This window comes from Meriones unguiculatus, chromosome 3 (assembly GCF_030254825.1).
Source record: "Meriones unguiculatus strain TT.TT164.6M chromosome 3, Bangor_MerUng_6.1, whole genome shotgun sequence".
In the NCBI taxonomy this organism is placed as follows: Eukaryota; Metazoa; Chordata; class Mammalia; order Rodentia; family Muridae; genus Meriones; species Meriones unguiculatus.
The window spans coordinates 120,555,629-120,567,642 of record NC_083351.1 but is presented as its reverse complement, the minus strand read 5'-3'; the positions used below and the strand labels follow the sequence as shown (position 1 = coordinate 120,567,642).

Sequence of the window (12,014 nt, the reverse complement as noted above, 5' to 3'; positions counted from 1 at the left end):
CAACAGAATATACTAGCAACAAACAAATGAGTAAATGAAAATCTCCTAGGCACAGCTATGAATTCTACTAAGCTAAAAATAATTATCAAACAGTGTCTATATAAGTAGGAGGCAGCTTAAGAAAAAGAATAAGATGTGAAGCATTACAGCTCCAAATAGCCTGAAAACATTTCCTTTACTCTTCATATCAGGATGTTGGATTTTATTCTCAGTTTACTCCAATCTGGATCTCACATTTTCTTTCTTTCTTTCTTTTTTAAAATGATAGATCCACAGACGATTGTTTTTAAAGGGCTGAAATAAAGGATGGAGATTAAGAAGGGACACAAATATAGAACTGCCACTTTTTTATCTGAAGCAATTACCGTGGGGGATAAACAACCTTCTTCCTGATACAGCAACACTATAAATAACAGCCGAATTCTTGGTGTCCGGCAGTGTGATGCATAGGGCAGTACCAGTGTTACAGATTGCTGCCTTGGAGAAATGATGCTTTACAGGCAGTTCACTATATAACAAATTAACTTTAGTTAGCTAACCAAGAAGTTGAGATACTGGATTCAGAAAGTTAAAATATGTCAAATACGTTAAGAAAACAAAGGAAAAAAAAACAAAAAACAAAAAACCTCCATAGTTACAAACTGTAGTTGAGAGAATTAGAAAAAAAAAAAACCAAGTTAGAAAAAAAACCAGTTTATTAAGTAATATCATATAAATAACATTACAAAAATTGATTTGCAAAAGGCATATTTACTCTTTGTGAGAAATCACTTTTTAAAGTTGCATTCTTTTCAAATTTATAAGACTAAGAAAAGAAAACCAAATAAAAGGAGCCATGTCAAGGAGTGTATTATCTATCATTTGACTACAACACAAGGCCCAGCCACACTGAGCTAAAGGGTCACTGTTTCCACCTTATTCTTTTAACACAGAAACTTTGCCATGTAAAGTGTAAGGTTACAGAAGAACTGCCTAGCTAGACACATGTTGGAAGCCAGCCCGATCGGTTCCCCCACCCTTTCATCTTGCCAGAGACATGAACCGATAGAGGATTCCAGCCAGTTGGGCTTCAAAGTGTGGCATAAGCTTCGATTTAAACTTGAATTGTTTTTTAATTAAGGACAATCCGTACCAGAAGCCTTTATTTTCTTTGTTTAGAAATCACAAGTCACAGTAGGAGAACGCCAGGCCGCCTTAGCTTGGCATTACTGGAGACGCGAACAGCGTTTATTACAAGGCCTGTTCTAATGCAGCTTCCTTTAAAGCAGTGAAAATAATTGCAAAGAGAACAGCAGTGGGTTTGAAGTGTTCCTGTGTTTCTTCTGAGCAGATCTATTAGACGTTTGCTGCATAAGCATTCCCTGTGAGTGCCGAGTGACTCCACATATGTTTTTTTTTAATAAACACTAAACTAATAGATCATAGAAAACTAAAAGCTTACAGAAGGTGCGTATATATTTACATAAATAGCATAGCCTCACAAGAAAGACCAAGCTCTCATTACAGCGGGATGCGTCTTCTGCAACACCGAGTCCATGCCTCATTTGTCAAATAACCTCATTTTGAAAGGAAATTTGAGTTTGTGGCCGGTGAGTTTTTTTTTCTTTCTTCTTTTTTTTTTTTTTTAATGGAATTAAGCAACTTGTAAAAGGTCTTTTGTAATTAATCTAATAACCGGGTGAGTCGCCGGCTAAGTGCCTCCGTACTGTCTGAAATATGGTGGGTAATAGCCTTTGTTTCCATTTGACCTCCTTTTAACACTTTCATCTGCTGGCTCTGTCAGGCTAACGTTCCCCCCAAATTAAAAAATGAGAATGCATCATAAATAAGGTATTACAAAATGGGGAGATTAAAGATTGTCTCAGCAATGCTTAAATTAAGTCGATGATGCAGAGACCATAAACTCTAGGCTTTAAAAATGAGCTATCTCTTTATTAACTTTTAACAAGTGTGTGAGCCAATGTATTTGCTTTCTAAGAGGGTTTTGCTCTTCACATTAAATATAGTCAGAGTCTAGTGTTCTCAGTGGAGAATTATCCCTTTTGAAAATTATTCCACAAAGATGTCAAAGGAAGATTTACAATGCTGCAACCATGATGCTCACTGAACTCTGAGGAGCCCACCGTGTAATTCCATTCTCTGCAAAGGAAACATGCTTGTCAGAGCCTAGGGAGTAGCCTGCCTTCCTGGAAAACTCACACACTAGTTATTAATCTTTCTTCTTGTGTGATCTGATAAAGAAAGTTGGGTATAGTGTTAATTTAAATACAGTGAGCTGCCTGTACCTTGAGCCCCTGTCTACAATTAAAAAAATCATCTCATCTAGAAGAAGCAAAAACTAAAATTACACTAAAGTGATTAAAAAAAATGTCCTTCAAAATGTCAGAGATTTTGACTTTTTAGTATTCTTCCAAAGCAATTATGCTGCTTGAAACCTAGTCATCTGGGGCTAAGAAAACTTATTTGGTGGCAGAATTCCCGAGGTCAATGGATTTATTTGGTAAAGACAAGCATCTCATTCAAATACTTATCTTACACCCAGGAACGAACTCTGCTCTTTCTTTTTAGATGTGTGTTTCTATGGATGGTGTTCAGGTCTACAGAATCTAAGAATGTCCCATTGCTAGTTTATAAATCACTGTCCTCAAGGAAATACCTGTGCCAGGATAAAGCATTCTATGTAGACTACTGTTCAGGAACATGGGACATATAAATTACATAACGGAAACGGAAATTAGAAAGTTATTTTGGTTTCTTAAAACTTGGGTGCTTTTAAGATCCAGAGTCAGTTTCTTGTATAACACTTTGCGAAGTGGAAATGAGAACTAAGCCACATATTTTTATCCTGAGTTAAAATGAAATCACCAGCTTTGTTCCATCTGAAAATAGAGTGATTCTCTAGCCGAAACTCCAGAATGTAAAACTAGGGAAGTTGTATTTACAGTGCACAGATTTTTTTCTCTTAGGGTCTTATGAAACTGTCCTCACACCTTTTCTATTTGATGTATTTACCTATTTGAGTTTTCAGATTTTTTTGAAGAAAGTTGATATAAAGTGAGGAAGTTTTAACCTCATGCACAATGGCTCAATGTTCTTTAAAAATCTCGGCTTATTATAGGAAGCATCGTAAGAGGTTTGAAGAAACTGTTGAAAAGAGGTTTAAAGAAAAGTTAGACAGGCGTCAGGGCTCCTGAAACAACCCCTTATGCTAACCAATCTGCTTATGTTCAACAAAGCAAATGTTAAAGTTGGACCCATCCCACCCTCCTGCCAGCCTCATTGCCTGTGTCTAAGATCAAGACACAAATAATATGAAAGCTGAGTTGAAAACCACGCCCCCACCAAGAACAACATTTCATGTTGGCTTAAGACTTATCACAGAAAGAAATCTGCCCATGGGGAGCCTCTTGACCTGGTGTTTTGGTGGGAAGAAAAGCTGCAGAGATAGGTGGGCTGGGGTGCTCATTCTTTGTGATGATTCGTAGAGGAAAGTGCTCCTCTGAAGCTGACACCTCCAGGGCTCAAATAATTTAGTTTCTCATAGATTTGCTTCACCAACAATCTTTGTGATGAGACATTAAACAGTTATTTTAATATTGAGTCATACACATCTATTCTTGGTATAACGTGTGATTCTTCAGGGTGAGATAAAAATACTTTGGCCAATTACAGCTCAGATAGCTCAACTTCCTTTCAATAAACACTTGCAGTCAGAGGAGAGGTCAACTTTATCCCAAAATGTTGGAAATTGCTATTGTCAACTCTTGGAAATTTAACACCAAAAGCTTAAAAGAGCAACTTTTGATGATACCTTTCTTTTTAAGAACTATGTTTCTTGGTTCAACTTGTCACATGATGTAAGATGCAAGGCAGAGTACCTCATTTTTACAATAAACCATGTAAGGTGCTGTTTTTGTGTTATGTCCAGTAACTCTTGTTAACCTTCCTTGGGTATCGTTTTTTGATACTTACCTGTGAATATAATACACACTGGCCCATTTCAGTGAAGCCATCTTGTAGCATTTATTTGCATTCCTGTGTGTGTGTGTGTGTTGTGTGTGCATATGAAGAATTAGAAAATAAAACCCTACAAGCTAGTAGTAGCCCAACCATGATATACTTGTTACTCTTCAGGGCATTCCATCACAAACAGAAAACCATTCAGGGAATACAAAGGGCAATGTGGTTGTAATTTTTTTTTTAACCGTAATCCAAATACCACGTTTCTCTTGTTGTCCAGGTGCCACCTTTACTTCCTGGGTACCATACCTACTTAAAAGTCAGCTAAACAACAGTGTGCTTCTAAACACAAAAAGTGTTCATAAAGCACTACCCTGAAATGAAAATAATATTAAGATTATCTCTGTAGAATGAACATTAATTGAAAATAAATTCCTATGACTAATAAGAGAAGTGAGCACAGTCTTAAGTATATATTATATATGTATGTACAGAGCCTTTATAGGTTTTCAAATGAGGATGTTTTCATTGCAGTACTTTGGAAATTTCTGATGACTGCTGAATGTGAGATTCTAATGATGAGAGTCATTAGAATGGCCATATGAAATAAATGATTTGAACCTGCCAGAAGGATTAGCTTGGTTCAATTGGGTCCCCTGGATAATAACTGACTAAGGGAGACTAATTGCATAATTAGAGCAATAATAGATTGGATGGATTTTATATTACTTTTCTGTCATAGTTGAGACCATTACTTTATCGTCATTTCAAAGATGAAGATGGCCATATTGCTACAGAAGCCAACCTAAAAACAGCGGGAAACTATGACTACTTTTGGAATCAACTGCTGCTTTAACAAGAGCTTTAAGCACTCTTGCTGAAGAAAATCCAAGCTCTTCTTTTGTGAGCAGTTCAAAAATATGAAATGCAGTTTCGCACCAACATCTCAGCACCATTCATTTATTTCCCTTGTTGCGGTGAAAGTATACAGTGTCTCCTAAGGCAAAGGGCAGGGGTTAGGTTCAAATGTGGCTGGGTCTAACCTTCCCCTTGAACTCTAGGGTGGGGATATTTAATCTAACCATACTAAGTCAAGTTAATTATATAAGAAATATTTGAAGAATATGGATTATTGAACTTCACACTGCTACTCTTGGGTATAGTAGGGTAATAGTGACAACAACTATAGACAGAGTTAACATTTGCCTCAGAAATTCTCTCAAGAACTTTTGTATGATTAGACTTATTTCTCATTAGTTTACTGATGTTGAAAGAATTAAGGGATCTGTGATACAGTTGGTGGCACAAAACTTCGGAATCTGCTAAATATTTCCTTTGTTAATTTTTTCAAGCTATTTGTCCTTTTCCCTTTGTTTGGTGTGATGGTGACCTTTCACGTTTCTCACATGCAAAAAGTCATGAGTATCAAGGAACAGAGCCTCGTTTTTGTTACCGTCTTTGAAGGTTACCATTTGATTTGCTTCAAGTCATCCTAAAACACGGAAGGATTTAATTTTATGAGTAGTTATCGGTGCCAGAAACATCTCTTCCGGTACAGACAGAGTGCCCCAGATGCCACTTTGAAATCTCTGACACACGTACACCCTTACAAACCCTTTCGTAGCTAATTATCTCCTTGATTGCTGACAGACCAGGAGCAATTTCCCGATTGTTCCTTCCACTTTTTTTTTTATAAATATACTAAAACTATATTTTTACCATTAAAGTGATCCCTTTTCCCATTAGCATGTGAAATGTACAGTTGGAGCATTGGTCTGACAGGAGGCCATGAGCAAAAGTGGAGTCCAGGCCAGCAGTAAGGACTGTGTGGCCAACCCGCCATAAGAGAACCAAGGGAAAACGCTGTTCCCTCCTCGCCTCCCGCTGCGTGCCTGCTCGGCTAACTTGGTTAACTGCAAGAACTAAAAAATAAAAACTTGCCTCTTGGAAGCTCATAAAAGTGTACTAGAAAACAAGTCTCTAACGTTGGATCCGCACGGACTGCAGCCATTGGCTTTTGGAATGGGTACAACAGAGAACCCCTCACGGAATAGTGGATAAATAGAAAGGAATAGCCACGTCACATATTCCAGTGTCATATTGGAAAACGAAAAAGGCAACAGATTAGGAATCTTTGTCACTGTCCATCCCTCCGTACATATCTGCCAGCTTTTTGAACCGAGGGCCCCAGTCACTCAAATAGTCATAATCTTGGTCTCCATCTGTGGTCACTGACTCCAGCGAGCTCAGGGAGTCGGCCACTGAGCCGGTGCCTTCGTAGGCGTAGGTGGCCAAGGAGTCGTAGGGAGGGGCTGTTGGGTCTGTGTCATTTTCCTTTAACCTTTGGTTAATGAAATCTCTGACATCCGTGTTGTCGCGAGCTGTTGGAGTCCGTCGCGGTAGAAAAAGAGCTTCAGGCACAATGTCCCTGCGAGATTTGCTGTCCTCCATGGCTTCGGGGTTCCTCAGGGTTCCGATATCAAAGGCCTGGGTGTCTTCCTCTCCGCCACCTTCGTCGTTGTAACTGACAATGTTATCTCTGATGTCCTCTTTGGAAATGATCAAAGGCTCTTTCTTTCGCTGCCGCCTCAGAGCTGCGAACAGCACCACTGTCACTAGAAGCAGAAAGCAAAACAGAAGGGAAGGAAAGTTAATTTGCCACCCAATTAACGTCCGGAAGAAACACTGCTCCAACCTGCAGCTTTAAAAGTTCACTTGAAAATGCAGGCTCAACTTTTTCCAGCATTAAGGATGCATTTGTCTCCGTCTATAATCAGATCAGGACCCCGGAATGGAGCATTTTAAAGAAGGCTATACTTCAACAAGAGGATAAAAATATCATATTTTGTCAGTACTTCTTTCTTTTTTCCCCTTTGAAAATGCACACTACTTTTAAGGTAGGAATAATAATAATAATAGGAATAATAATAATAATAATAATTATAATAATAATAATAATAATAATAATGATGATGATGATGATTATGGAACCACAGAGAAAGCACTGCAATAAAAGTGAAAATTATGCCAAGCACCTAAAAATGCTCCAAAACCGGTTATAAAGAAAGGCTGGCACCTTTGGGATGTGTTGAAGGCTTTGCATAACTCCGCATCTAAAATAGCTATTGCACTATGCCTTTCTCTGCCCCTTCCCCGAGAAAAGTGTAAAATTAGTTTTAAATCCCAAACAGAGATGTGAATGTTTGCATACCTTCCCACATACAAAAAAAAAATTAGTACAGATAAAACCCAGACAGACCCAGATTCCAAAAACTACTCTGGGCCTCAAGCTCAGCCAATTAAATAGGGCAGAGAGAAATACACTTTCCATATGATAAACATGTTTATGTGAGATTTCACTTTCAAAGACTTATGTCCCACAAGTTCGTTGGCCACAGTGTTTGTTTTACAGATACATTATTCTTTTTCTTCCAGCTTAAATTAGAAGCAAAACAAGAATTATGTTTAAATGCTATCTGATCTTTCTTCGCAGCTGGTTGGTAGAACAAAGCTGGCTGCCTGTAGAGAGACACATCTATCTACAAATGGACCTATGGGTGGAAGATAAAAACACAGCAACAGCTTAAAGAGGAAACGGCCATCCTGGACAGAAAATGTATCACCAGCCCAGGTTTGCCCGGTGGCATTTACTACAGGAAACACCAGCAATGTCTCTTTACCATTTCACAAACTACGCTGTCCAGTTCTTTAAATTTTTATTTATTTATTAATTATTTATTACAATTTATTCACTTTTTATCCCAGCTGTAGCCCCTTCTCTCATCTCCTCCAAGTCACCTCTCCCTTTGTAAGCCTTGAAAATGGAATTCTTGTAACAAGTTGGGAGGCAAGCGCATCTTCCTCCTAATGAGTAGATTTACATGCTCACTTGTCTATAGATTATCCTTTCAGGCATTAATTTTATTAATATTAGTATTAATACTTGGCTACCTCGAGAGAGAGATTTCTCTGTACCAATTGCTGTGCTAAGTGCATTTCATAATCAATCCCATTTAACCATCGTAGGAACCATAGTTAAGACCCCAGTTTCCCAAAGAGGAAGTTGAGGTCTATAGATGTCACGTGCAGCCAGCACTCAAGCCCAGGTCCACCAGACTAAAAAGGTTACACTCTTACCTGCCATGCTGGAAGCATTTTGGGATGACTGTCTCTTTCCTAAGGAAATACAATTTTGCCTTTCTCAAGTATGTGGCTGTGTAACTGTCCACACTTCTTGTTCTTGTCAGGAGGTGCCCCAAAGGCCGCCATTGTCTCACCCACCCAGGGTATCTAGTCATCCTTTCAATAAACAATTATGTGGTGTCTGCTTTGTGCCAGGTACAGTTCTAGGTACTACCAGTAAAACATGTGGGTGAAAAGCCCTGCCTCAGAGCCCGGGCAGATGTGTGGGGATTCTTGGATGGAGACAGAAAAGTAAACACACGTATAACAACAAGTCAGGAAATTGTTAGATACTGTTAAGTGTAATGCAAACAAGAGAAAGCAGAGGAGGGCAAGGAGGATGGGGAGGGCTCCTCGGTCCCAGAGGCTGTGTGCATCTCCATCATTTTAGGAAAGACAGAGGGAGCTATCCAAGGCGCGCTCCTGCAAAGGGGACCTGGCTACAGGAAGGTTCTTGGGTAGGCCTGTGCCTGTAGTGTTTGAGGAACAGGGAAGAGTCCCAGTGGCTGGGCCAGAAGGAACCAAGGAGAGGAGGGAAGAGATATGTCCCAAGGGAGCTTGGTGGCTTTGGTAAGCTTTCAGTTCCACCTTCCTGGGGTTGGAGACCTTCAGGGCTTACACTGATCTTCCTTTTATGCTGCTTTCCAGTGTGAAGTGGCATGGATTTTCAAAACAGGGGTGTATGCAACTAAGGAAAACATTAGGGATTAGAGCATAGACCCCATCCACCTACCCTTAAGCAATTCAGCTGTAAAGTACATGAGTTCTTCCCAGCATTAAAAGTGAGACGGAAAGCATTTATCACTTCCTCATTCTCCAGATTAAGTTCTCAGACTTTAAAATTTCAGTCTTATGTTCATCTGAAATTACAGACTCAGTGAGAAGTGAGAGGGGGCATAATCAGAAGCCATAGTTACTCAATGCTCATTCCCAGTTTAAGTCTACGGCGAAGATTAGCTACAACTTTTATTAGCCCAGTGTGCCTCTGATATCTTGATGGGAGACCTTCATGAAAACTGACTCTTATAAATGGGGACTGGGCTGGGACAGAAGCATTTAGGATTCATCTGTGAAGTGCCTTCACTGGAGACTGGTCTCTCTCTCTCTCTCTCTCTCTCTCTCTCTCTCTCTCTCTCTTTTTCAGGTCCTCCTGGGGTTGGAGGACAGCGGCAAGATTTCAGGTGTGGAGAGAGAGGGAAAAGCATGGTCAAATTCATGTTCCAATACCATTATAGAACTAGCAGATCTAGGTGAGCTTTAATAATTCGACCTCTCAAAACCCATTTTCTGCTCTGTGAAAGGGAAGCAGCAATACAATGCCTCGTGCTGTTATGAGGAATGAGTTAAATGTGAAAAATCTGTGAAATTCTAAATTGCTATATAGATTACATGTAATTGTTGGGATGCTTAAAATATTTTATTTACTACTCATATATGCATGTAATGTGTTAGGTCACACCCACCCCAAATCCCCTACCCACCTGTTCCTCCCCTACACACTCGGTAACTTTTGTTTGAATGCTTTTATTGTTTTCTTTTAGTAAAATACTAGATGCCATGTGATTCACCGCAGACTTCTGTGTGGTGGGCAAGTTCCCTGTTCCTGAACTACACCTCTAGGCCAGGTCCGCTTTTGCATCAGATTTCCTCATGTCTCAGCATGGCTTCCTTTCTCGGGCAGCCTCTCAGGTTGGCCTCTAATCTTTCTGAATAGACCCAGTTTAAGTCTATATCTCTTTAAGCCTGGAAATTGCACTGCATTCCAGAAGCTCACAGAGAAACTAGGGATTGGTATGGGAGTACCGTACCAGCCTGGAATGAAAGACCTAGGTGTAGAACTGAGGTCTACCATCTGTTACATGTGTGACTTGGCCACATGACTTACTTCATATCCTGATGCCTCTGCTTTAATATTGAAGCTGCAGATAAATACACCCCAGGTAGGTCTGAGGAGCAAGAAAAATATTTGTAAAGCACCTTGCACAGCATCTAGTCTACAGTGTGAGCCTAGTTAAGCTAAAACTCATTTTCTTCTGTTAAAAAATTATGTACAGAATTCCCAAAACACTAGACAAGGTGTGGGAGGCACTGAAGCCAATTAAGAATAATGAAGAGACAGTGAATTTATTGCAGGAAAAAAAGTGAAAGGGGAAGACAAAATGAGTTAGGTAGAGGGAAGAAAGTGGAGGAGAGAAAATGGATTGATGCCTGAAGGTCTGAAAGTCAACATGCCACAGCGATACTTGCACATCCATGATTATTGCTGCTCTCTACACAATTTCCAGGAAATGGAGCCAGCCCAGATGTCTGAATAGATGAATAAAGAAAACATGATACATATACACAATGGGATTTTAAGTAGCCACAAACAAGAATGAAATCATGACATTTTCGGGAAAATTGATAGAACTGGAAATCGTTATGTTACTTGAAATAAGTAAAACTCAGAATGAATCCTGTATTTGCTTCTACATAAAGAACCTAAATTAACACTACATGTGTGCACAAATACATCTATATGTATTAATATGTGTGCATATGTTTAACTATGTGTAGGAGTATAGGTCACAAAAATAAGGTCTACTGAGAGGGGAGGAAGAGGGTATTGAATTGAATATATGAAATAAACCAGAAGGTGACCAGCTGGGGAAAGGACAGGGCAGCAGGGAAGGGTGAGAGTCAGAACCAAGTGTGTGTATGAAGAAATCATGAGGAAACATATTGTTTTGAATGTTAACTGTAAAAAACAGTTAAAAATGTAAAAAAGTAGGACAGACGACTAGAGAGGGGAAGGAGAAACGCTAGCAGAGGAAAGCTGTCCCCTCCTTCCACCAGCGCAGGCCCCCTCCCATCCCAGGCCATTCGGGCACTCCCTTTTGATCAAGAACAACGATCAGGTCCTCCAGGTTTTACAGATCCACAGCATTAGGGACACAGGTATGCCTCTGCACACAGTCAGTGCTATATGTACCTTCCCATCAAAACGCTCTTTTCAAATCTTGCTTGAGAAGAGGCTCATAGTTCTGAGGTCGAGTTTCCAGTCCTCTGTTGTAGTTGACAGCATTGATCAGCAATGAGAAACATTTTTCTTGAAGAAATGCAGGCGCTTTTCTGTGCTTCTCCATTGCTATTCAGTCTTCATTACTAGAAAGGGTTTTCTCCTGGGTAACAGGTTAATGCTTTCCTAGTTGCTTTTTGGAGACGGTCTTGCATATCTTAGGCTGGCACAAACTTACCGTGTAGCTAATGATGGCCTTGAATTTCTGATCTTTATTTTTACACCTTTCCAGTTCTATAATTACAGGTGTGTGTCAAACTTTTTTTTTTTCTGTATAGGTGAGATTGTAAAACCAAATACTGTTTTTATTTTTAAAATTTTTACTGTGTTTATTTTATGTCCATAGGTGTTTTGTCTCCACGTATGTCTCTGTACCTCATGTATAGCTGGTTCCCTTGGGAGCCAGAAGAAGGTGTTGGATGCCCTGAAGCTGCCGTTAAAGATGGTTGTGAGATCTGGCAATGTGGGTCCTGGGACTCCAATATGGGATCTCTGGAAGAGCAGCCAGTCCTCTTAACTGCTGAGCCATCTCTCCAGCCCTGTTTTCTCAGTTTTAGAAGGGCTGCATTAGCTGATATTTGATTGTTTTTTTAAACCTGAGTAATAGTCAAGGGCTTGTTAAACTTTTTGAATTCAGGGTTTTTGGCTTAATTGGTTGATTGGAAGTAGAAAGTACCATTTGTATCTTTGCTAGACCTTGAGTTGGTTTCTATTTCTTTGAGAAAATTCCTGGGAGAAACTGCTTAATGGAGGAAGGATGGACTTGGCTTGTGGATTCAGAGGGATCATCCATGATCTCGCGAAGACTGTGATG

At 39.7% G+C, this 12,014-nt stretch overlaps 1 protein-coding gene across 3 annotated transcripts in view; it reads right to left on the bottom strand.

Annotated features, from left to right (window-relative positions):
• Positions 1 to 681: 681 nt before the first annotated feature.
• The window catches only part of Cdh6 (cadherin 6), a 144,766-nt gene continuing 133,433 nt past the window's right edge, over positions 682 to 12,014 (bottom strand). For 2 of the 3 annotated variants that reach the window (XM_021633731.2, XM_060380435.1), the window contains exon 12: positions 682 to 6,575. In XM_021633731.2, the coding sequence (XP_021489406.1) occupies positions 6,085 to 6,575 (491 nt within the window). In that variant the 3' untranslated portion in view covers positions 682 to 6,084. The remainder of the gene's footprint in view (positions 6,576 to 12,014) is intronic. The other variant, XM_060380436.1, reaches the window with a different exon arrangement.